Source organism: Dysidea avara, chromosome 1, assembly GCF_963678975.1.
Source record: "Dysidea avara chromosome 1, odDysAvar1.4, whole genome shotgun sequence".
NCBI classification, from domain to species: Eukaryota; Metazoa; Porifera; class Demospongiae; order Dictyoceratida; family Dysideidae; genus Dysidea; species Dysidea avara.
In genome coordinates, this window is record NC_089272.1 from 50,265,423 (window position 1) to 50,293,090 (window position 27,668).

Below are 27,668 nucleotides of genomic sequence, written 5' to 3' on the forward strand. Positions count from 1 at the left end.
AATTATTAAATTTTGATAAGATTTTGAGATTTTGTAAACATTCATCACTGAACATCACCAATTAAATTCTACACCAAATTTTTGGTTGTGGGTATTTGTTATAAAGATGTTTTACAGTGTATAAATGCGCATTCCACATTCACTTTACCAACTCATTGTTATAACCTAAAGTATATAGCTAAAGCCAAATGAGTAAAAATAACTAGTGACTTGAACCACAAAACTGCTTCACTTTTTTACAATAAAATATACTAAGCATTTTTTAAACTTTCTGTAATACTTTACATGATTAAATAGTATATATACCATACTATTTCATGCAATGCAAGAAATAATTCACTATGTACTACTATTTTAGTGCTATAATATGAAAACAATACCAAAGCCTGTTAAGAATCATGTACCACTCAAATTCATACAATGAATTCTAAAAAGCTTCAACAGTAAAGTTTTAAGTTCACAGCATTACAACTTCAGTTTTTCATCTTGAATACAATAAGATAATTGGGGTATGCTTGTTCATCTTTTGCAGCAACAAAAATTTCAGGATTACTCATGTTGTCTACCAAGGAATCAAACAAAATGTGAGGGTTTTTTGTAGGATTTTTTGGTGGCGGTACTGTCATTGAATCGTCTCCTTTTGTGTACTCACCCGTTAGTACAAGACAACTGTAAATATATTTGTAGCCATTTTCATCTTCTGGGGAATACGTCTTTTTTGAAGAATACTGAGCCTTAACTGCGAAGTACACTCCTTTCCCAAAGCGGGTAGCTAGATAAAAGGTGACATACATACCAGTGACAAACAGTACAGTGGATCTTAACACAAATCAAGGAAGTTGTTTTTAACTATATTCAAAATTTAACATTATTATGCATCTCAATTAGTGCTGTGAGCAGTAGTATCAATAGTTCAATACTTGTGATCTTTTATCAACTAATCTTAGTACCAAAATAACTACCTTTGTACATACAGTAGGTATAGCAACAGTAGGAGTAGGTGGACTAGAAACCCTCCACTTTTATTTGGCCTCTCCATTTCATAAGATTGAGATACTCTAATAGAGCAGTCATGTACTCTCGCAGATAAATTAATAAAGCTGGTTACTAAAAAATTTCAAAAGGCTACAGCAATTTCCTGTAGGGGGCATGCCCACATACCCCTCAATACAGCATGCTTTGCAGTATGACTGTATTAATAGCAGAATTTTTTCACCCTCTTTGACCCATCACTTAAAAATTTGCTGCTACACCCTTGCCTTTATGTTTTGATGCTCTGGTTTTCACTGGCAATGCAAAATAAATTATCATACATATGTACTATGGCATACAGTAGGTTACTTTAAAATAAAACAAAAAGATGTTAGGCCATGCAAAGTTAATTATATGTTTCTGGTACTACCAATTCCCGAAGGTGACCAGGCTTCTTTTCTTTTTTTTTGCTGCAACTTTTGGATGTGGTACACTACATTAATTTGTCATAGCAGTACATGAAATTATTGGGAAAAACAAAGTTATTGTATAAAGTTAGTGCACTTTATAAGGAAAGAGTGTTTACAAGACATGAAAACCTTTTAATGGAGATAAAATATTACAAATTATTGTATGGTGATTGCACAATTCATTCAGGAAAAAAAATTCCAGGAAGGGAACCAGAAACATATAATTAACTTTTCATGGCCTTACATGTTTTATTGTATTTATTATACTGTATAGGACTCTATACAGAGTATGATACACATATATACAGCAAACACTTAGTCTAGTGTAGATTGGATTTGTAATGTACAGTAAGTAATTATACAATAGATCTTTAAAATCATTCAAGGATGGCTGGTTGACAATGTTCTCAGTACAATTTTCTATGATCTAATTGTTGAAAGCAGGAAGGAGTATTGGTAAGCATAAAGTTTAGCATGTAGTGTTCCAAAATGTTGCGAGTGGCTCCTGATGTACATTAACCTTGGAGTTAATGATACGGATGGTACAACAATGAGATTATTAATCATCTTGTAAAACATAACTAGTTTAGAGTAGGTATGGCATGATTCAAGAGAAGGCCGATTAAGTCAATTGAACATACTACACAGTTAGAAATGGATGCAACCAACTGGATGGCTGTTATGTATAGGGCTGATCTAAGGAAATTTAACTACAGGGAGAAATTGCATGTTGAGTAAATCTGCATTAAAGCAACTATTGTTTAAGAAGATAATGATAAGCATTTTGGGTTGTACCAGATAATTATAAGCATTTTGGATTGGACCTGATTCTAACGTGATGAAAGGAAAAGCTTACAGTTTTGTCTGTCATAAAATTTCTTTCTATTCACTTTGATACTGTATACAGAATGCGCACACCCACACACTTTGGGAATTCATTGAATATACTTATTAAGTGATACCTACAACAGTTTAAGCCTTGTAAAATATATCATATAGCTGCATTAGTTGCCTTGTCAACTGGCACAATCAATAGATCATGTGATGATAATGATTATTGAGCTGATTTTTATTAGGATGCCAACTAGTCTAGTAGAGTTCTAAAAACCTTAGAAAACTAACAGTTCTTATAATAAAAAAGATTAATTTGTATTTAACTCACCATTTTTCCCAGCAAATATTTTGTTGAATCCTTGGTGGTTGATATCATTGCATGCATTTTTTGTGGTGCCATGAAACAGCTCCCTCTCTAGTTGACAATCTTCAGGACAATTTTCTTTCATATCAGCCTTCATTGTAAGGTACTTCCGATACAACTGTGGGTTTTGGATGCGCTTGACTGCAATGATTTCACACAGTGATGGTGGAAGAGTGATGTGAAATGTCTTCAAAGCATTATTGTATTCCTCCGAATTGCTAGCAAGTGTAACCACATGACAAATGTTTGGTCTGCCATTTGTTCCAACTGGCTGTGGATCCCAATGAGGTGGCCTCAATGCTATACAATACAATTGTTAATTTTATATCTGCATGCTCACTAACCTGGTGGTATTCTAGTATTTTCCAGACAAATGCAGTCTCTGCATGGTAAAAAAAATTATGTTAGTTACTGTTACCAGCTAGCTAGCTACAGTAGTTAGTCAATTAGTTAGCTAGATAGCCACGCAGCTGTAGGCTAATACATTAGTTGTTATAATTAGTTATTGTAGCTACCTAGTTAGATAGTTAGGAAAGCTATATATATATCTAGCTAGTTATATACCAATAGCAGAATGCATTTGTGGTACGGTGTAGACAAAATGAACTGACAGTGAATTACTCAGAAACGTATTGTTCTTCATTAAATCATACATTTCCTGATAGGAGACTTCTTATTCATATAAAACATTCTAACAAACAGTATACAGAGAATGATTTCTCAGCCATGCCACTGGCTAAATATTATCCTAAATTTCTGACAGGAATGTGGTTGCATTGTACATATATTGCAACGATTTTGTATTCCATGTAGCTTTGCTACTTGTTGAGAATTCCATGGTAGCACTATATACAGATGAAAGGCTTAAATTAATCACCAACAAATGAAAAATACCCTAATATTGTTTTTTAGAGACTTAATAATACAATTATGTTTATTACGCTAGATAATCCAAAGGCTGCATACATGTTGCATTCAAACCTTCAAGGCTGGTCATTGTAAAGCTTTATTAATAATATACTTAGGCTTAAAGGAAGAAAATCCATCTCTCATAGAGAAGACTGACTATGTTGCTTCACTAGACATTGGATGGCCTGCAGTTCGATTCCTAAAGATTTTTTCCTTTCTTTGGCCCATTTTCTGTTCCATCTTACTAGTAGTCTTAGAGTCTCCAATTCTATTTATTAGGTTAGGTAATCCAAAGGCTGCAGCACATGTTGCTTTCAGACCTTTGGTAATGGTCACTGTAAAGCCATAATAACAATAATAATTAATCTGCTAAAAATTTAAAGTGTGGTGGTAGATGCAAAAGTGAAACTTCCTATACACAAAATGGTCACCAAAATCTGGAGAGAAAAAAAATGTACATCTCTTTAATACATATTCAGTAGGAACTTGACTTAAAGTGTGTAGTGGTGTTAATTTCTTGCTTTAAAAGTAAACAAGGGATTTTCCATTATGCATAATTTTTCTTACTCAAAGACTGCATCTGGTTTCTCAGCACTTCTAAAGTAGCATGACAGACAGGCAGTGAATACTAATGTTGGAATGAAGAATAAAACACACCATCCGATAGCTAACCAAAACCCATTCTAAATGAAAAAATGCAACATAGTCACCTGACAACTATACATATCAACATACTATTCCATCCACAGCGTCTTCACACACTTCATAATAAAGATTAATGTATGTGGCATAAAGTGGTCTACACCTTCCAATCTCATTCTCCAACTACAGTGCAGGATGACGTTAATAAGTTACAAATGTACAGTGTAGCTGTGCTCACATTATTTATAGCCCAGTTAGCAAAATCAGTCGCATATGCAATGAAATGCTCTAAAACTATCCTAGTTTGCTGTTGAGAATCATTTACTTCAGTCACTTTTGTCAACGCGACTGTACAAACTTACATTTACCACGAGTTGAGAACCAGTCGGTCCACTAAGCTGAGCAAATGTTGCATTTGCATCATCAAGTATCCCCTGAACTGTTCTCTATGAGCAGTGTATCAAACCACCTCAAAATGTTAATGTGTATAATTATAGTGAAATACTCACATTTAATAGCATAGCACTTTCATTTAGCATTGTTATCTGTCTTTCAAGTAGTTCCTGTAGTATACATTGTTTATGTATGGACCTCCAAGACATTTTTATAACTCACAGTGCTGTTGTAAATCTCAACAATGGTGGTTTGGTTGATTCTAGTGATCTCATTGATAATATCCCAAGTGTTGTTAGCTAAGGCTGGCTACAACATGTAGCAACATTTGCCATTTATACAAAATAATAGTGGATATTTACCTGTGAAAATTCAATAAATCCATTCTGTACTCTTTGTAGTGTCTCAGTGGTACTGTCAATAGCTAATGTGCTTGTTTGGGATGTGACTTTATTGATGTATGTAGCATAGTCAATGGATTGTAGTCCTGCATTAGCAAAGGAGTTGAGACTGTCACGTGTCTCCTGAGTGAGGATCTGATCAAGACTGAATTCAATAGACTCTTCCAGATCAGCAAACAACTGGTCTAAGTCAGGAATTTCCTAAAGTGAAGAAAAATTAATTTTTTTGTAACTTGTTAAATTAATGGTACTTATTATCAACTAATCTATTTTCCTACACATTTAATGTTGATCAATAAATAACACAACTGTTTGCTACATAGCCCAAGGTACAAAATTTGTTTCTGTTGCAAGTTGTCAGCCATCTAATAATGGTCACCATGGTCAGTTTGGTAAATTGTGCAGGGTTCAATGGATTCTCCTACTGTATAGTAATAGGATTACTGATATAGCCATTTAATTGTGACTCCATAAAGCTTTCAGGACAAGCTGCACCTGTATACCTAAAGTGCTAACACTATAATTAATAAACCCACCAAATCCAAATTTGTTGTACCTGTTATTCCTGAAATTATATATAGCTGTGCCCACATCCCTAGTGATTAACTATATGTTACATTTCCCATTCCATGATATTATGAACACCTCATACAGAAATCTGGATCTAAAAATATCTGTTGTGATACAGCAGAGGAGTCCCTTCTGTGGTTATGTTTGGGAATCAGAAGTTATGCTTGCATTTTGAAGCAATTATAATGGTGCAATTTGTGTAATTTTGGTTTTACAATATTGACAGACTCTAATAGAACAGTCAGAAATTCTAATAGAACAGTCATACGCTACTCTGATAAAGCAGTCATCAGTGTTGGGAGTAACGCGTTATGTAATATTATTACTTTTCTGGTAACTAAGTAATATAACGAAATACGCTATAAAAACGGGTAATATAACTCAAGCTACTTTGCTTAAAATGTAACGCGTTACCTAAGTTATATAGTTACTCTAATATTATGTAAGGCCACTCCAAGTCATACCTTAGTTTCTGGTCACTCCCAAGCCTACAAATGGATGCGGGCAGGCGGATGATCAGGACTTCAGGACTATAGACTCTACTGTGACAATAGACTGTATGGTATTATTATTTGCTCAATTTAGCAAATTCATGTTGATTTTGTTTTTAGTCAAACTTAACCAACAACATAAGTAGTTGTGCTTCGGCAAAAAATGCACTAGGAAAGTTGTTGATGGATCATGGCTAGCTATACACTGATGTATAGCATTTAAGTATATTTATTTATTTATTTAGAATATACTATAGGAAATGTTTTGCTCATGTAGCTACTTATGCTTTCCAAGTGAAATAAATGTCTCGTTAGCTATGTCAGGAAAGTATTACTATGACTTATAGCTAAGTTGTTCAAATGATCATGATCCAAAATGAAATTTAACTTCTATTTTCGCATCAGAAATTCTTCATTCAAATGTGAAGTCTTAGCCCACTAGCTATGTGTTTCCAGCCTTCTATTCAGTAACCTTGAGAAAAGTAACTGTCAAAGTTTTGAGTCATTGAGTGCTCCAAACTAGTGTTTTTTAGTGATCATCTGGGAATGTTTAAACTATAAGGGTTTCTACTTGCCAATCTAATTTTAGTTATGGAAAAGTTTAAGTTTAAGCTCACCGAATGTTGCCGGCTTTCCATACCCCTGTAGTGTTCAGTGATAAGGAATTTGAAGTTACTAGACTAATCATTAGAGGACTACATTTGAATTATAAAGTTAAAGTTATGGCCCACCTGCATGGACTAGTAGTTAATGCTACTGAAATTACTTTGGTTACAGAAGCATTAGTAACAGTTATAATCTGAACAGCTATATAATCAAGGACAAAACTAGCTATAGTTAGAAACATTTTATTAGTGTGGCATATATACCTAATATTAGAGTTAAGAGTAGTGTGACTGCTCTATTGGAATCCCTGACTGCTCTATTAGAGTATATCGATCTTTTGCAGTAAAAAATAAGTGTCTTGCTGGGTCACGTGCACTTAAGCACCTGTAATATTAATAATAGTCATAAACTAGGGTTCCAGGTTTACCATGCGGGCGGGTGACCAGAAACTAAGGTTTGACTTGGTGTGGCCTAATACTATTACTACAAGTAACGAAGTTACTAATTTCGTTAGTTATCCTCTGAGTAACACCTAGCCACAATAAAGTAACGAAGCCTACTTAATGAAGCTTATTCACCAGCTTCTTACTTATAACCAAGATTTGCACATTGTCAAACAACGCAATCATGTCACGTGATAAAGTGGTAGTTTCACACGTGCCAGCTTAAGCCTGTGGACACAAAGTAATATAATATGTAATATTATTATAGTTACTTTATTTTATGGGTAATATGTAACTGTAACTAAATAGTTCAGTTGCAAGTAATATGTAATATGTAACTAGTTACTTTTACAAAGACGTAACTTGCCCAACACTGGCAGTCATATAGAATACAGTATGAAATGTAATACAGCAACTAGCTAGAAGACTATTAATGAAGCATCAATGTTAATATTCTAATGTACATGGTATTGGCCAAAGATATTGGCATCATTTGGAAATAATGGGAATTTCTCAAAAACATAATATATTATTACCAAGAGTACATAATAAAGAGGTTTATTATGTACTCTTGTTATTACTATAAGTGATTTTTAGTACTGCTTTAAAGCATGATGCTCAATTGTATGAGCTTCATGCCTATTAATCAGCATTTTAGTGTTAATACGCATGGATACTACTGGTTATCATTAATGCTGTTAAACCAAGACTAAGCATAATTACAAATGAAAGGTTCACAACCAAAAACTAACAAGCAAATGGTAAGTTGTTGTTTCCAGATAGGCATTTCTCGAAGTAAAAAATATTTGTGGCTGGCTGAGAAAACACCTAACTAGTTTGTATCACAACAGATAAATATAAATATATTTAATTTTAATAATGGATCCATCCATGTACTACTACCAGCATATTTCTACAGTCATCATTACTCTGGTTGTTTTTCTAAGCAATCCTCTAGCAACCTGTAATGACAATCTGATGACCTGGTATGGCTGTTGATCAGTCCAGTGAAATGGCATGTGCACAAAACTGTCTGTGATTGTGTGGTATTATTCACACCTGTGGGTCTTATTTAGCTGTGCATGCTGGCCTCTGGCTTGTCATTGTCTCCCTTATCCTTATCTGAATGCTATTAATAGCCCACCTATCTCCCACCTCTGAAAAATAACATTTAACACAGCAGAGAAGGTGACATTTTGTGTGCAGTATGCTTGTAGTACATAGTCCTGTAGCTCTAAGTGTAGTGTAGATCTTGTGTGTATGGTACGTACGTACAAGGCCAGTGGTAATTTATAGACCACTGTTTCTACAAATTTTAATAATGTGAACTAGTTGAGGTTTTGCTCAGTGAGTTACATTTTGAAATGATAAATTTTATATAGCACATAATTATAATAGTATTAGGTAATGTTGCAACTTTGTGGGCTCAGGTGGCAATGTGAGTGTTTTATTAGAGTACATTTATTTCTTTTACACACATTCTATGAACTTCAATGAGAATTCAAGGCATACTATACCATTAGTGATGCAATCTTCATTTTGATCCAAAAGGCAAATCATCCATCCAGAAAGTGCAATTTACTGCAACTTCCATAGTTGTGATCAAAAACAGGCAACTGGTCAGGTGATATAAAGGATTTATAAAAGTTCTTCATTGTGCTATTACAAACACATAACCGATGGTTTTTCTTTTACTTTAGTATGATATGAGGTATTTTCTGGCAATGATGCTATCAGCAAACTTCATTTTATTTTTGATAGCAAGATGTGTTGTGTTTGTAATGTTTGTTATTTTGCTGATGTGTACCTCACAACAATGGCCTTCACTCACATTAGTTATATTGGTGACTTCTTCTAAACTAAGATTTGGTCTATGTCTGAGTTGAGCTACTTGATAGATAGGGTGGTTAGCTTTACACCCACTACAACAGATGAATAATTATATAAATTTACAAGATGCTAATCACCTCACTTTAACATATCAGCCATAGTCAATGGTACACTACAATTATCCAATATGAACCAGCCCAGTAAGTATCCACCCCATAGTTCACTGTTATCCACAATCTGCAAGTGTATATAATATATGCATGTAGACATATGGCCAAGCTTTTGTGGTATGAATAAATTGCTAAAGCACTATACCTGTGAGTACAGTTCATAGCTGGGAATATCATTATTTGGAGGATCTTCTGCAATGGAGTAACAAACTTTGAGCATGTTAGCTCCCAAAAAGAATGTGATTGATGCCAGAAATAATAGAATAACAGCAAACACAAAGATAAGAGGTACTCCACTGTAAAATTAGCAAAAAGCGTTGTCAGTACTAATACTACAGTAAAGGTTTCTCTTACAAATATATCAAAGTTACACCACCGCAGTTAGAAATCCGTGTTCTTTCAAAAGGTTTAGCATTTCTTCTGAATCCGATGGCCCCCAACAATAGTCCCAAAGTCAAAACTACTATCACAATCAGTGTTAGCGTGCAGAATAAAATACTGATGGCATATCTATTAATAAAATGATTATTGATACAAATTTTTAAAACAATCTTTATCCTGACCTACCGTGGAGTATCATACTGGTCAAGACTGCTTTGGATATCATGAGATCGGCTTCTAATATCTCCGATGAATCCTTTTTCATCAAGAACCTTGTCAACAACAATTATTTATATACATTATAATCTTCCTACAAGATAATAAACCCAAAGTATGTAGAATCAATTGCTAAAAAAATTTAACGTTTTCTGAAATAAGGACTTATGATTACCAGTCAATACTTTTGCCCCTAAATCTTCTAGAATTTTACTTGTGAAGCAAAGTGGTGAGCACACCTATGAATGTTTACTAAAACAAACAACAATGGATTTATATTAATTGTTATTCATTATAAAGAGGCATTATCTCCACAACACTAAACAACTATGAGTGAAGTGTTGGATTATGTACTTTACTCAGCTCCAATTCTGTATCATCTGCAATTCCCTTAATAGTTTCTTGAAACTCATCTGCTCGATTCAATATTTCTAAAGATTATACATAGTAAAATTACTATTCTAACTAAAGCAAAATGCTGTAAGTGAACCTCTTGCTTGGTCTTGTATTTGATTCCTGATGTCACATGGAATACCATAGAAGGTAGCATTAGCCTGACAAGACAGCAGACAATTAACAGGTGTATACAGTTGGAGAACAGATAGTTAGGCCTTACTTCAAGGACTGGTTCTGCAATATCACCGATTAGCTCTAGCTCATTCAAAACTGCTGTCACATCATCAACCTGTAGAGTTGCCAAAGGTAAAATGCTGATTGACATTTAAAAGCTATTAACACATGATGAAATTGTCTTTATTGATGTAACTATAATAAAAAGTAAGTAATAATTGACTATAGTAATTGTCTTTATTGATGTTGCTGTCAGACCTTCAGTGCTGGTCACTGTAAAGTGTTAGTAATAATAATAATAATAATAATAAACATGGCTTCTATGCATTACTTCCTTAATTGCTCATGACTTGAACTGCTCATGACTTGAACTGACTTGAACTGCAGCAACATGTAGAAGCACACCAGTTTAAAGTAATTCTTCTACTGTGTTTGCTATCACAATACAAATAGATAGCTAGTTACCTAGCTTTCTGTTACAAAAACTTTTATTTGACAATTGTTGTCTTTTCTAGTAGCTAACTACAGGTGTACTTTTAAAAAATCAATAATCTAAACAAGTTATTTCTTTATCACAAAAAAATTACTGATTGTACAGCACATTTCTTACCAGTGTGTAGTCTACTACACTGTAGGATTGGGTGGGTATGGCATTGCAGTTGCTACCAAGACTAGCATTACGACAGTTGGCATCCAATGTCTGAAACATTGCCGTTAGACCATCTAACTCTGTTTGCAGCCTTTGAGTCAAATTTTGCAGTTTCACTACTGTAACATTGACTAACCGTAGTGAACTAATGGAATTGTTGAGATCTAAGCACAGTTATGTAATACATGTTAAAATTTGTGTACAGTGTGTACATGTTAACACTGTAAGGTACAATGCTTACCAACAGCCAACTCAAGACTGCTGTTTATCAAAGGATTCACTGCTTCTTCAAATACATCCAAAACAACTCTACCAATAGTAATGTGTGAATCTAAAAATAAGGTACATGTATGCAGTACTGTGTGTGACCCAATTTTGGAAAATCAGTCTTAATGTCACATTGGATAACACCAAAACTTATGACCAAAACTAAGTATCCAAGCAATGGATCAGCTTTACAATGGTTACGATTGTTAGTCAGTACCTAGAATTATTACAAATTCTGAGAAATAATCCGAACTGTCTTAATGGTAACACAGTGAATTATAAAATTCTTATTATTTCATGCGTGACATTATTTAATAAGATAGATTTTCCAAAATTGGGTAACATAATTATAAGTATATACATGAGTGAATAAATCACAACACTTACTATCAACTTGACATTGTATGAACGTGTTTATTTCGTCATATCTATCCACAGTTGCATTTGCTTGCTACAATTAGTGAACACCATCAACTAATATCTAAACATACAAACTCCTACCATCTGTATGTCATCAACAAAATTGAGAGAATTGTTAAGAGCCACGTTGACATTCTTTTCAAAATTCTGGATGCTCTTATTCACACTCTCATTGGAAACAAAAGCAAATACAACACCAATGCTAGAGAAATATAAAATTTCTGCCAACTAAACATGACACATTGGTAAACCATATACACCACTGTGAAATAGGTTAAACTTACAATAATAGGCAAACACAGCTGGATAGCATTGCAAAGAGGATAATGCACCTTTTGTCATGACTATATTTGTGCTTTTGTTTCAAGACTCTACCACATTTGCTGCAAAACCGACAACAGCAGAGACAGCAACCAGTGATGATGAACAGAAGAGCAAAAACTGGTCCGAGAACAGTCACAAGGATTATGGGTGTCCACCATTCTCCAAACTGCATATCATAGTAATGAACAACAAGTAACACATGTGTAGTTATATACATATCTCCAAAAATCATAGAACGATTGCCATAAAATTACACTCACATCATCCAATACATCTCTAAACTCAAAGTCGTCATGGCTATTGTGTTGTTGGCCTGATGTACACTCAATAGGACTATCCAAAGAAGAATTGATGACTGATATAATGACGTCTGTGATGAATTGTACAATAGACAAATAAATAAACTACTCAATCTATCTACAACTTTTAATTTCTTCTATGACCTATTCATACTGTAAATTCAGAAGTATGAATTTTATACAAAGGTGCATGTTAACTGTAAGAAGATCATACATCGTACACTATTGGTACAACAGAGTTCTTGCAGATGTTATTATACCTTAGACACTGTATAAAATCTGTGTTGTCGTATATATACAATAGAAGTACACTGTAATAATGCATGGCAAACTGACAAAGAAACTTTCTGAACACTTCTTTTTGAGAATAATGCTCATGCTTTGGTAAATGCAACTGTGGCCAACTATCTCAGTGAATATTACATGTAAATATTATACAAAAGATTGAAAATATAATTTAAAAGCATTTTATTGCATGTTGTATGGATAAGCTTCATCAGCAGTGGCGGATCTAGAGGGGTGAAACCCCCTTTTAAATTTAGCTCAGTGCAAGTCTAAATACATAAACATTGTTGTACTGACAATTTGTAATATCAAACAACTATAATACCAGTGTATTTCAGTAGCATGCATGCAGCTGCACTTAACTAACACCATTTATAGCTATTAAACCCTCAGCAACACTTCATTTTTCATCTCCCACTGTAGTAAAAACGATCGAGATACTCTAATAGAGCAGTCAAGTAACTATTCTAATAGAGCAATCAAAGCTACAGCTTATACTATAGTCACCATTTTTGCCCTATAGTTAGCTATAGTATTTCTTGTAGCTAATTGCTAACTAAAAGTAGCCTAAAATCCAATCTCAGAACTTCTAAAATCTCAATTTTTTCTGGAGAAGTGTCATTAGATGCCTTATTCAGCTACACCAACTTTCAGAAACCCACTTTTAAAAATCCTAGATCCGCCACTGATCAGGCATACTGCATGTATGTGAAGATACTTGCACACATTGTTAGTGGCTAAGGAGGTCACGTGCAATGTTAATTCTGAAACAAATTTCTATATGCAAAATATCATAAAGTAGGAAAGCTTGGTAGAAATTTTGCAATGCACATGTACAGTATCTATAGTATTTTCTGGCCAAAATAAATTCTGCTATATAAATCTCTTGTTCCAGTAATATTACAAATTTAATTAAGTTAGTTAACAATCTAACCTCACAGAAAAATGTTTCTCTTCAAAATTCAATCTTGGTAAATTATGAAAAAGTACTTTTGCTGCTTTATGCTAATTGTTCAGCTGTAACACTATTTCTGAAATTGTTAACACACCACTTTCCACCTACAATATTAACACCATTTCTGATAAAGCACCCCCTCACCATTGTTCTTACTACTTACCTGGATAACATTAATATATTTTGGTACCTATTTGTGACAAAGTGTAGCCATAAAACACCATTTTTAGTTAATGATTAGTTCTATACATAAGTTGTACTGTAAGTCATGCAATTGCAAGCTACGTAATTCAGCTATCTATATAGTTAATAAAATGAATTTTGATGTCTATTTGCATTCTTAGATAGACACTGTATATATGTGGCCTAATACAAATAAGTGAACCAAAAATTCTTAAATGTACTGCAATATATATCCTGCTACTCCTATATATTCTATATAGGGGTAGCTACAGAAGTTTTTACTTATGGTTGTTAGTCTTTACTTACACATGTAGTTGTTAGCTACTGTAACATCTGACTACAGACCCTTGCATCTTCAATTAGAAATCCAAAATTCCTAGAATTGAATGATCCTATGTAAAATCCTTCAGTGTTTGAGACGTTTCACCTCCAGACTTCTGAGGTACAAATGGGGAACCTCTTTGAGCCTTCTTCAGTTGATTAGGCTCAATTCTAGGAATTTTAGATTTCTAGTTGCAGTAGATCTCTGATGCAAGGGTCTGGGAGTCAGATGCTCCTCTGGAAAATTATGAGCTGCTGGAATAATTATAATATGTACAGTGTATATGTGACCGAATTTTGGAAAATCATCCATACGGGCACATTTGACACCTAAAATATTTAATGATCAAATCACAAACGTTATAGTGCAAATCTACTGGTTGATGGTTTTAAGCCATTCTCAATACCTTAAATTACAAGAAAATTCTTGAAATATTTTCCAAACTGTGCCCTGCTCTTATTAGCAATCCACTAAACATGAAAATTCTAATTATTTCACGCACCCATATGGGTGATTTTCAAAGATTCAGTCACATATGTGACCGAATTTGACAAAAAAAGCTTCCACACACATCCCATTTTCTGACTTTAACCAGCTGTAACTTGACTACTCAGCAAGCTATTGACCTAAACTTTTCACAAACTTTGTTCATAGCATAGTACAATACCAGGTCAAAATTTGAAACAGATGGCATACTCCTATATTGCGTTATGGCACTTCAAAGTCATAAAAGTGGATGTGGAAGCCTTGTTTTGTCAAAATGACAAATTCGGTCACATATACAGCTACTATGAAAGAGTCCTGAGTCCTCAAATCAGCACCATACTATTTATTTGCCAACCTAGCAGCTATATGTTTATACCCCTTGCAGTAATAATTATACATAGCATAGCTCGATTAAAGTAGCTAATATTCACAGATTTAGCTATACAGTACATTTTACATTACCATAAGGTAAACTCCCACTGCGAACGCTGTCCACGAATGAGTTTGCTAGGTTGGCCCATGCCTTCAAACCATTCGATTCATCCTCCACTTCCACGTTAACTTGGCGGGCATGTGGCAATGGTTCAAATATGAGTGAGCCATTCTCAGCCAACGTGAAGTTGAGTACTCGAGACAGCAATCGTGTAGCTGCTTCTTGTGCTGACAAGCATAGCTCTGGTACTGAGACATGACCAGCAAGCGAAATATTACAACTACTACTACTACTACTACTATTCTGAGCTATTGCTCTGCTTAGCCTACATATAATGAATATATACAACCACAACGTCCTCATCTTTGCTTATACAAAAGTAGTTAAGGAAACACTCTATAATAGAGCAGACAATTAAACAATCATCACGTAACAATTATTATAATGGCTACATTGCGTAATTTGCATCAATGCTCATGCATTGATTGGCTTGCATGTCCCAGACATGCCAACTCTCACGCATTAGGCGTGAGTCTCACTCTTTGGCTAGTAATCTCACGCTCTCACTCTGTTTCTCACTCTTTCAGCTTAGTTCTCACACATTTCTCACGTCTGATCTGCTTCGTAATTAGCCCTGTGCTTAAATTTGGACAAACCTGTGCTTATTTTTTGTACTTGGAACATGCGACGACCTTTTTTTTTTTTTTTTTTTTTTTGGTCTTCACTACCAAAAATCTTGGAGCTGCACTTGAATCTGGTCCACATTGCTGGTAGTGTTTGAGGTCTCACTCCTAAAATCGTTCAGAGGTTGGCATTTCTGATGTCCATGCTTTTATACTATAAGGCTAATTTATATGCTACATACAATCATAGATACGTATTACTATCTATGACACAATGCATGACTATATATATATAGCTAGCTTATGACAATTTGCCAAAACTTTATATATCTCAATTTTCTATTTAGCGATCTGGTTAGTTATCATTTGATCATATATAACAGAGGCCTTACGGCCCTCAATAATCTATGATATAATAAGTACTATTTTTATGGAATACAGTATGTCAATGAGCATTCGGTTAAAATGTACAGGTGCATAGTGTAGTAATAAAATAATACAGCATGATTGTTCATGTGTTTATTTATTTATTATCAATTTCTGTCAATGACAGTGATCACACAAAAGGCATAAGCCTGTACAGGGTGCTTCCCCACAAATTACACACAACATACAACCATACCAAACAAAAAGCTACAAAAACAAAGAAACACTAATAAAGATTAAAGGTACCGGCAGAAAATTAAAAAACAAAACATTTTTAGCCTAAAATGATTAACAGAAGCTGTCAATACATTAAAAGAGATTGGATTCCAGATAAATATGGAATTGACAAAAAATTAATGGCAGAAAGCATTGATGGAGGAGGGTAAACAACGAATTGTCAAAGGGTGAGACTCGGACAAATAATATATAGTTGTTGCCACTATACATTTGTGACTTCCTTATGACATATCAAACACCTTGCCACATGCCTATATGAAAGCAACTATTAGTGTATATATGTGTGTACGTATGCATGTACATGTGTGCGCTTTTTCATGTGCATGGGCAGGTGTGTTGCCATGAGTATACCAGCAACGTGTACAGTATATGCACACACAATTGTAAGTACACATACACACACACTACATACTGCACACATCTACACACACACACACACTCACACACATGCACACACACTCACACACTCGCTCATTCACTCATTCGCTCATTCACTCACTCACTCACTCATTCACTTATGCTCATTAATGACAGTGCCCCTGCCCTTGACTGCATCATAGAGACCAGGCAGCAAATTCCTTCACAATGACTGGGCAAGCCAATATTTTGCAGGAAGATTTGGACTAGCCCAGGCATTGTTGCTGTCCCAAAGGTATGTCCACTCTCCTGGAAGTTTCTCTATAAATAAACAGTCTTGTAGCAAACTGGGTTTCTCAGCATCCCCTGGCTGGGTGGGTAAGCCTACATGGGTGTACAAAAAGACAGGAAGAAAATATGTACAGATTTGTGTGGGTTGGTGTATGATCTGCTTATCAAATGTTAAATCAGCAAATGTATGTAGTATTGGCTACTTTATGCTAAGCTTCATAGTTACATATGTCTGATATCAACACATCCAAATTCTTAAAAATTGACTTAAGATCATGTCTTACTTGTGATGGCATTTACAATAGTGGTATTCACAGAGGTGATCTCCAACTTTCACTTGTATTCAAACACAATAGTTATTTACTGTGTTTTAACCTTGGAATCTCTTTAAGGAACAAAGAAACAATACCATTATGAATTTCTTTCAATCTGAGGATGTAAACATCAAAATGGTGTTTCTGAACTTTATCACATTTATTATTGTACGCATCATGAACCACGGTAGTGGTTCATAATAGAGATTGTCTATGTTTTTCCAAAATCCTAATAGAACACTCAACCAAACACTACCTTAGAAACCTTTTCCAACTTCAAAAGAAGCCTTAGAAGTTAATTTGGAAGAAGTTTTGGTCCACTAGCAAAGATGAAGTCAAAAGGACTTTACAAAAGTACTTTTTTAAAGAACTGAAATTTGCCATTTTGAGCATTTTGTTCATCTTCTTATTATTCTTATTATACTTTTTTTCTCACAAGACTAGAGCACAATGTGAGTACTTTTTGGAGATAAAAACTACATAACTTTCCTTCCTATATCTTTCTTCATGTCCATGACCTATTTTTAAATGCATATTACAATGATAACACATTCTCAAGCAATTTTGCTTCTTGTAGGTTCACTTTGCCATTGATCTTCTGACTTAGTTTCTGCAAAGGTAACCAATGTGTTAATTGTGTTAATAAGTATCCAATCTATTTATGTTAACAAATTCATTTGGAAACCCTATATCATTACCTATATTTAACCACAGTATATTAAGTTCATACCAGAGCAACAGTGTTGTTGTGTACCACTGTGTACTTAACTTAATTGTGATCACATAGCTACACACATCAGAAGCCATACTATTGCTGACCACAACATGCTATACACTGCCTATAGTTGGATATGTCAAAGCTGTATAGTACAAAGTGCAATAGTATGGAAACATGTTTGCTAACTCTGATGATATTAGCTGACTACTTAATAGCTACTGTACATGATTTGTTTAGTACAAGCACCACCTGCACCTTTATTCACATATGCATGCAGTTAGCTATCCATAAATGGATTTATAAAAAGTAAACAAACTAGTATAAAATAATTTTCAAACATTAAAACATGGGAATAGAGATCAAATAAACATTTATACAGAAGCATTCTCAGTGCTTACTGATTATTTTCAGTACTTATCTGCCCCTATTTATATAAAACTACTCATTTTCCTTAGTCTCTAGCTATACCCCATATCCATTGAGTCCAAATAGTTATCTCTGTGTGTTTAACATGCTGGCTTGTTTGACCCTTGTTTCTTTACTTTTTTCAGCGATATCTATTCCCATGTTTTAATTTTTGAAAATTATTTTTACACTAGACTAAGTATTATTGTCAGTTCAAAACACAAGACTCATTTATACAATCCTTCTATATAATTATAATTGTGCAATATCATTCTTAAATTCACATTCAGTTCCATTATAATGCACTATTTAAAAAAAAGACTGCAATGCAAATAATCATGTACTGTATAGGATAGAACCAATACATATCAATCACTCAATCATGCATCCTATCCTGGACACTATCACTGCTTGGTTTACTAATTTGTTAAGATGCCTTACTGTAGTTATACTGAGAGTAAAGTGTCAGTAAACTTAAGTATATGGAACATAATTATTTTACTAAGTTTAAACTCTCAGTAAAACATCAATGAATGTGGGTTTACTGAAAAACTACTAATTAAAAATAACAAACAATTAACTGTTCCATATACTGGGGATATACCACTGTAGTAAACTAAGATACTTCAAGCAGTGTATACTCTGATCCACCAAGTCACTTGCAGGGTTTACATTTATAATGCATAGCACTAAAAAAAATGGTCTTTGAAAAATTGACTGATATTGATTCTGTACTGATAGAATCAGTACAGCCTTTTTGGTCCAATACGACAGACAGTGCAGCCCTTCAAAGCTCAGTTATAGGAAGTAATTATTATGTAGGATTGGGGAAAATTGTGACCGGATTTGCAAAAAGGGGTCTCCCACGCACATCCAATTCTATGAATTTGGAAAATCATAACTACACTGTATAAAGAAACACATTAACCTGAAGATTTCTCCAGCCACTAAACCATGTGGGTGCTCACTACTAACCAAATCAATAGCTTTTTATAATGTGATGTTAGTAGAAGGCCCTTTTTCGCAAATTTGGTCACAATTAATAAGAACTATAAAGCAGTGTGGGATAAATTATAAGTTGTTTAACTAATTAACAGTACATATAATTATAATTACTTTAAATTAACTTTTTGATGTTTGAATATTTGAAATACACTGTACAGCTGCCATAGAATTTTCTGCTCTGATACAACAGTCATCAAACTTTTAACTAAGCACAAATAGGATGTGCTTGCCACATGACAGCTGCACTATGTAAAAATAATTTATACTGGTTTGATGAGTCACAGTAGATAAAAGGGCTTATACTGTAGTCTTAAAAATAATTCATGCACATAGCTAGCAGATGAGGAACCCATGACTGCTCTATTAAAGTCAAACGTAGTGTGATTGCTTAATTAAAATTTCTGACTGTTCTATTAGAGTATTTCTATGTTTTCATGCCTCAGGCCTGGCATGCTATCTATATGTAGTTGAGAACAAATTCTGCCATAACAAAATTTGTGCATCTACATATAAAGTAAATACAAACTGAATGTTTCTGAATCATATTCTGATCTGGTTGTCAGTTTATATTGTACAATAGCAATGGCGGATCCAGGATGGGGCATTTGGGGTAAATCCCCCCCCCCCCCCCCCCTCACTTTGTGGAGGAGCCAGCCATACTTCTGATTAAAATATCTAGTTACTAAACTTTGTCAGGCCAAGATCAGTTTATAAACTCATGAAAATAAGCACATTTTACTAGCATTTATTTATTGCAAATTCACTTGAAATCAAAGCGAACCAAAGTCAAATAGCTCACCCAGAACCTTCGTGCGTACTAAGCGCCTCTAAAAATAATTATCGTGTTGCTGTTGTATAAGACATTCACTTTTAATGACTTCACAACCATCTGAAAAAGGCCAAAATGACAAAAACAACAGTGAGACACTAGTAAGAGGTGACTATTTGCTACTTCAAAAATGCAGCAATGAACTACAGAATCTGGCTCTCTCCACCTGGCCTGTTTGTGCCCCTCCCCTTGCCAGCTCCTGGATCCGCCCCTGAATAGTACTCACACTCATCATCATAACAGATGCACACATGGTGTAACTATATAGTTCTGGAGTTTTATATGTTAATTTTTCAATAACATTATTATAAGGCTATAAAGGCCCTTGATCAACAGGTGCTAATAACTAAAACAGAAGTACATGTTATTGTTTATCTTACAATAGTCTAACAATCTCTTTAAATCATTAGTTGATGTCACGGTTACGTTTTGGGTAAATCATTTTGAGGGTCAATGACTCTCTTCTGGGGAAAAGGTTCTGCCTAACATCCCTGATCTGTTCTTGAATAAATCTTGTCAAATGAAAAGTGTGAATGCATGCACTCAATATTACTTGAAGATGGTTTAAAGTTAGAAAAATCCATATACATGCATGTCATACTTACAATGTAAAAACTATCATGTCAACCCTGTAATGTCAGTATTGCAGTGTTGGTAAGTGAAATGCTTGCATTCTCCTACATAGCTAAATGTTTTAAGGATTGTCTTGTCACCTTCTACTGGAGCATGTACAGTACTTCTGTACATGTAATGGTGTCCCATATCAAGTTCACCTCAAAATGGGCTAACTCTTCCTAGCTATAGTTGACTAGCTTATAACCATCTTGCATATGAAATGTTTAGCATCAATTTTACACTGATAAATCGTCTTCCTCTCTGACTTTTTATATCTGTACCTTCCATTTTATAAGAGTAGTTCTATACAATTCGATGTATTGAAGGGAAACTGTCACAATGATGACCATGCAGTGGCATTTCCAGAACTGACCTATTCAGGGGGTCTGAGTGTTACATGTAGGACTTTTGTACTTTTAAAGGCTTTCAAATAATGCTAAAAACATGAAAATATTAAAACTCAATGCAAATCTATACTGACATGTTTCCCAGAGATTTTTCAAAACTTACTGTATTTTTCAGCAGGACCTGGGGGCACATCCCACCATGGCCACCTCCTAGAATCACCTATGATGACCAGGTTACAACATCATCTTACAATGCTTGCAAGGGGTTGGAGTGGCTAACGGTGGAACACCTGTAGATATTTGCATCATCAGCAAGCAAAAAAAATACTATTAATCAAAGAGGAAAGAGCATTAATGTAGATAAAGACATGGTGGGCTTGTCTTGCACACTTGCTTTAGGCCCCGGCCTATTATGCTCACAATTCTACTATTAGACTATGCTTTTGAGTAGTGCTGAAGAATCAAGCTTATTATGATCAGAGTTATGCTTTCAAAGTCAACATTATATTCAAGGAACTGACTGTTTTATTACTGTACATCAGTGTTTCCTGACTGCTGTATTGGAGTGACTGCTCTATTAGAGTATTGTGTTCTAATAACTACTGTAGCCAAAAAAAGTTCATTTAGTTACAGTATTATGACATTTTTAGCAGTAATAATATGAATTGTGTTTTTTGTTTCTGATACACCCATTGCACACTGTAACTAAAATTATGTTTGATTCTGTTCTGTGAATGTTATCCCACTATGGACCTGCCGAAAGGTTTAAAGCCTGTGAATAGAGGGAGTCTGAAACATGTAACTTAAATTGTGGTAAATATCCCAGACCCTGTAACTTGATCTCCAGCAACATGCACAACAGGTGGATCTGAAATCTTGATGCTTTTGATTATTTAAATTATGGTGGTGCATAATCGGCCGAGGCCTAACTTGCTTAGTTGCACCATGGAATACAGCAGCTATGCTATCATTTGGAACAGTATAAGAACTATGGTAAATGGGAAAATGGTATATACCAGTGTTATTTGTGACTGAATTTAGAAAATCACCCTTATGGGTGCATTTGGCACATTAAATATTTCTGAAACACAACAATACAAGTTAAATTCCTACCCATTTAAGGGTAGAATAAACCATATGTACCTTGAATTACTAGAAACGTTTTGAAAAGTGTTTTCAGCGCCATACTAGTTACAAAAAATTCTGATTGTATCAGACATGACCATACGGGTAATTCTGTCATATTTGATAATTTTATCTTGGTGATCTGTAGCTAGATACACCCCTTTATAATTAATAGAATCACACGTGTATTGGTAGGAGGAGTAGAATCATGATAAAGGTTTACATGCATACACAATATTGAGGGTGGGGAGTTAATGCAAGCAGCAATCTAATTATTAAGTATTTGCTGCTGTAAGAGGTACTACTAGCTAGTAGACACTGTATCTGTAGCTGCACAATAGGATTGACCATGCCCCTTTATAATCTAGCAGCACCAGCAATGATCAGTTACTGCGAATGCTCTAGCTGTACTGAATTACTATAGAGGACATTATTTGCAAAAATAGCTACTCCATTGTAGCAATTAATTTTTTATGTTTGCAATTAAAAGATTGGCAGGGAACGAACTCCACGTAGAATGCATGGTGGTGGGAGACCAGCATTGAATTTGCACCTTAAAGTGATAAAAAGCTAAGTTATAAAAACTTTAAATCTGATATAAAGTTTTGAGTTGACATTAAGAATGATATCATTTAACAATTATTATTAGCAAAGTCTTTCAATTTTGAGTATTGCATACTCCTAACATAACTTTGTACTGTATTATGAGCTCCATTATCCAAACAATCCACTTATTTGAATACTTTTACCCAGTACAGTGCAGAATTTTGGATAACAGGTTGAAATGCTCTAATATAACAGTCATTTCCAATTTCAGATAAAACAGGTCGATTAACTAAGGGTGTCATGTAGATGAGTGTTGCTAGGACTAGAGTATCTCTTCCTCTCCCACATAAGCCAAAAACAACTTGTATCGTATACTCCTGAATCAACTATAAACCAACTGTCTTCTCAATTTCCATTAAACTTGGTTTCTGATGTTGAAGAGTACAGCATTGTTTTGTACAATATAAACAGAGCATGTTTACAATACTTAAATTAAACCCTATAATTTAACAACTATTTTTGAGATGAAACAATATGATAATAATTACGTATGTGTTTGATTTACCGAGCATTGGTTACTATATACTAATAGCTACTTTGTGTATCTTTCCCACTGTGAAATTTACATAATTATTGTGTGTATGATTTTAAATTCGAAATGCCTGTATTGATCATGATATGTTTGCATTCATTAACATAACAATAGTGTTTGTGCCACCTTAATGTAATCTCTAATACATAGAATTGTATGAAACATGTAGTATATCAGTATTATCTTCACAACTTGTTAGTGTGTTTTATAGTTTATCCATTACTGAAGATCAACAGGGAGACAATGTACAGTAAGTATTATACAGCTAGTAGTTTATTCTGATTACATCACTGAAGATCAAAAGGTACTGGTAGTGTGTTCTGTAATAGACTAATTACAAAAAAAGCTACTGTAATACAATATAATTATTGTCAAATGTATCTATTCCATTCTACAGTATGTGTCTGTATTAGAAATTTACAGTACATATGACACTTTCAAACTCATAAAAATCTTTTATAATATCGTACGTATGTATATCATCTCTTTGACACTGTATATTTATGTAGTGATCTGTCTACTGTACCTCAATTATGAGAGTAAGTGAATTTGTTTGCATATTTATACTAATCAGTGTTTGTGCAGTTAACAATGTCGGAGCAAAACATACTTACCAATTGTATATCAAGCCACAAGAATATGATTCTGGAAGTAATTGTCCAAGCCCTTGCTTGTTGCTCAGTGATGTTATGAATGAGCCTGATAAATACCTCAAATCAAACACCCAGATATTCTTTCTGGCAGGGAGGCACAATTTGAGGAGAACTATTAAAATATTTCAAGCAGAGAACATTTCACTGGTTGGACAACACCATGATACGGTGACCCCAACAATATCTTGTTTAACAAAAGCAAGTATACTCATCAAAAACTCTACTAATATTAACCTTTTAAACATACAGTTTACAGGCTGTGGCGTCTTTTATCTACTGGATTATGCAAGTATCTTTCCCTACATAGCAGGAGCACTGGTTTTTTTTAACTGTGCTGAAATACAAGTAATCAACACCAAATTTGAGAATAGCATTGGACATAGCATAATTATTGTGAATGTAAAGGGAACTACAACAATCAGTAAAACATCATTTTTTCACACTGCTCTACAAATTGGTTATCGGGTACTCTATTCAGGAGTACTAGTTGATTTTAGTCCTTCTTGTCATTCTTACAATGAAACAAAGGCATTAGTACTTCAAAAAGTGCACTTTTATAATTTTAATGGAAGAAATTTTGAATCTCCTCCACGTGAGTCAAATAAAATTGGTACAGCACTAACCATCATTAATTTACCTCCTTCATCAAATGGTTGTTTAGGGAACATAAATGTGAGCATTGTTAATTCTAGTTTCACCAACTGTATCTACTACACAAGACCACTAATAAAATTAGAATTACAGCAGCATGCAAATGTTAGGTTTCTATTTAAAAATGTCACTGTCAGCAGGAACAAGGTAATAGTATATTTCCAACTTCATCAAATAATATCACTTATACAGATAACAAGCTATGAGACTGAACCCGCTTACGGTGGTCATCAAATTACATTAAAGTATAGCCTGATTAGTGACAATACAATAACTGGTGATATTTTAAGTTACACAGTATCAGGACACAGTTCAACAAGTATGATGAAGAACTATTTTTACATTGACAGTTGCGCATTCACTCATAACAGAGCAGTAAATGGATTGGTAGTTGCACAATATGTAACAGCATTCCTGTCACTCAAAAATTCCAAGTTTAAATTTAACAGAGTTTGTGATATACACATGGAACCGGAAATTATACATGAGGATCTCTTACATGTTGTTACTGATGTACACATATACAACAGTGCAACATGCTCCATACTAACTAGCTATAATTCTATAACTAGTTTCACTGGATACAATGAATTCTCTTTTAATGAACTGAATTCTAACTACTTTTGGATGATAGATGATTATATAATTTTAGAAGAGAATACAACAGTCAATGTCTCATCTAATGAGGTTGGAAATGCAATGATTGAGATAACCAATGGTGGTCATAGAGTTGATAATATGTTTCCACCTTGCCCAATTCAATATGTGAGCTCCAAAGGAAACTTAGACCAGCAGTTTAAAGATGAAATTTTTCTTAACTATTCCTTTGTGTTCAAAGACAATGTTAAAATAAGCAAAGATCAAGGAACACCAAATGTATTGCTTACAAGAACATTTAAAGATTGCCACTGGCTTCCTGGAACTGCATTTAAAACTTCACACCCAGCAACAGTTGCCAAACAATTTGTACATTTTGACAATGCCAATGACAATGTGGTAGGTTATCCTTACAATGGCTGCCTTTGCTATAAAACAAGCAATATTACAAACTGTTTAACAGATATAGTTGGGTCTGTCTATCCAGGGGAAACAGTAGAGATTGGGTTTAAATTTCCAGGCATTGAAGATATAAATTCTGAACATAAATTGTTTCAAGGTATTTTAAAGTTTTGGAATACCAATTCTTCATGTCAGATGAAATTAGTTTCACCTTTAAAGCCACAGGCAGCAACTAAACAGTGTATATATTTCAGTTATACTGTCACCTTGCCACCACTACACCAAAACACATCAACAGAATGCACGTTTGTGCATCACTACGGCACATTGCTATACAACATGTACTTTGTTAAAATACTGCCATGTCCTCCTGGGTTTAAGTTGATACATGGAACTTGTTCATATCATCCTAAGCTTGAGCATGTTTTACAATTGACAAGTTGTAATATTGATAATCTAACAGTATTAAGGCCAGGAAATACATGGATGATGTACTCCAATGTAACAAGAGATATTTTATATGTGAAAGACTGTCCATTTCACTATTGTTTGTCATCTTCACTATACATACAACTTTCATATCCTGACAAGCAGTGTAACCAAAATAGAAAAGGGATCTTATGTGGACAATGTTCTGAAGGACATAGTGCAGTATTTGGGTCATACAGGTGTAGACAGTGTTCAAATACTTGGCTAGTGTCAATAGCAATGTTTATGATGGTAGGTCTACTACTGGTGTTATGCCTGTTCAATATTCCGGTTGATCTCAAGAGTACCAACACTACTGGGTTATTATTGTATGCTAGTATTTTAAGTACTACCAGTTCAAACTTGTTTGATATTAATAAGTTGTCTAAATCTTTTGCATTACTACCAGTATCATTGTTGAACTTTGACTTGGGATTTGAATTGTGCTTCTACAATGGAATGACTGAATATGCTAAACTGTGGCTCCAATTTGCTTTCCCAGTGTACATCATTTGTTTAACATGCTTGCTGACATATTCAGCAGCGTATATACCATTCATACAGAGGTTAATCAAAAACAATGCAAATTTTACTCCAGCTATTTTAGTGCTTACGTATTTCTTTCAGTAAATTTCCATTACTCTTTGGTAAATGTGTTCTCTTTATTTGCAAGCTTAATTATTTGGAAAGTACCAAAAGAGAATATTTGTGGACTGTTTATCCTAGTTCACCACTGTTTAAATCAGAACATTTGCTGTTCTTCATACTGTGTATCATAACAGGTATATTATTTGTAGTATACAACCTAGTATTGCAGACAGCTGTTCCCAAGATGGTTTACAAATGTTAGAAATTACTTATGGTTTCTTGATGCTTTCAGAGGAATTTTGAAAGACAAATATGCCTACTGGATGGGATTGCAGTTGTTATTGCGACTAATAGCAATTGTATTCACAGCATTAGATAAACAACTTTCACTCCTATTAAACTTGTTAATTGTGTTAGTGTTTGCTTCTTACTTGAGTATTACAAGTCCTTTCAAAGATAACAAGCACACAATACTTGAATGGAGTTTGCTTATCAATTTAGTTTTCATTTTCTCATGTACTCTGTACTATGGACAAAACAAGACAGAGACTTACTACATCATTGTCAGCATCCTAGTGCTGTGTGGTTTCTTAACATTTACAGTAGTGACAATATATCAAATTAACAACATTATTATTAAGAAAGCATTTGCAGCAGCTTCCAGTTGGTTTAATAAGATTTGTGGCTGACAAGCTGAAAGTTGATACCTAACTGTATATCATAATTGACAGTTCTGTGTGTAATGTATAGTTTGTACAGCATATGATAATGATATTAAGTATACACAAAAATTACACACTTGTGTTCTTAGCGTGCAGTAATTTGCTTTGTATTACACATACTGTACCTTACAATGTAAACATTATGAACATCACAGTACAAGTTGTCATATGATGAAAACAGAAACAGAAATCCTGTCACTATTGACAATGAAATACAAACAACATACATGTACTATATCTGTCAGTGTGCATCCTTTATAGTATGAGTGACT

At 34.2% G+C, this 27,668-nt stretch overlaps 2 protein-coding genes across 3 annotated transcripts; one reads left to right on the top strand and one right to left on the bottom strand.

The window, feature by feature from the left end:
• Positions 1-265: 265 nt before the first annotated feature.
• On the bottom strand, positions 266-15,262 carry LOC136267880 (prominin-1-A-like). Of its 2 annotated transcripts, XM_066063065.1 has the most exons (26): positions 14,915-15,262; positions 12,183-12,292; positions 11,883-12,088; positions 11,680-11,800; positions 11,566-11,629; positions 11,153-11,242; positions 11,048-11,075; positions 10,873-11,002; positions 10,309-10,377; positions 10,183-10,246; positions 10,047-10,123; positions 9,663-9,748; positions 9,450-9,605; positions 9,241-9,391; positions 9,068-9,162; positions 8,927-9,017; positions 4,947-5,186; positions 4,807-4,893; positions 4,701-4,754; positions 4,554-4,637; positions 4,430-4,498; positions 4,285-4,374; positions 4,117-4,232; positions 2,985-3,022; positions 2,605-2,940; positions 266-772 (listed from the first exon to the last, which is right to left on the bottom strand). In XM_066063065.1, exons 1-26 carry the CDS (start codon positions 15,246-15,248, stop codon positions 474-476), a joined length of 3,285 nt encoding a protein of 1,094 aa, XP_065919137.1. In that variant the 5' UTR covers positions 15,249-15,262; the 3' UTR covers positions 266-473. The 2 variants fall into 2 exon arrangements, with proteins under 2 accessions (XP_065919137.1, XP_065919129.1); XM_066063057.1 differs by having other exon boundaries at positions 10,873-11,075.
• An 8,242-nt stretch (positions 15,263-23,504) lies between these two features.
• LOC136250877 (uncharacterized) lies at positions 23,505-27,554 on the top strand. The gene is made up of 2 exons (XM_066043204.1): positions 23,505-23,854; positions 23,901-27,554. The coding sequence occupies exons 1-2, from the start codon at positions 23,788-23,790 to the stop codon at positions 26,714-26,716; spliced, it is 2,883 nt and encodes a 960-aa protein (XP_065899276.1). The 5' UTR covers positions 23,505-23,787; the 3' UTR covers positions 26,717-27,554.
• The last annotated feature ends 114 nt before the right edge of the window (positions 27,555-27,668 follow it).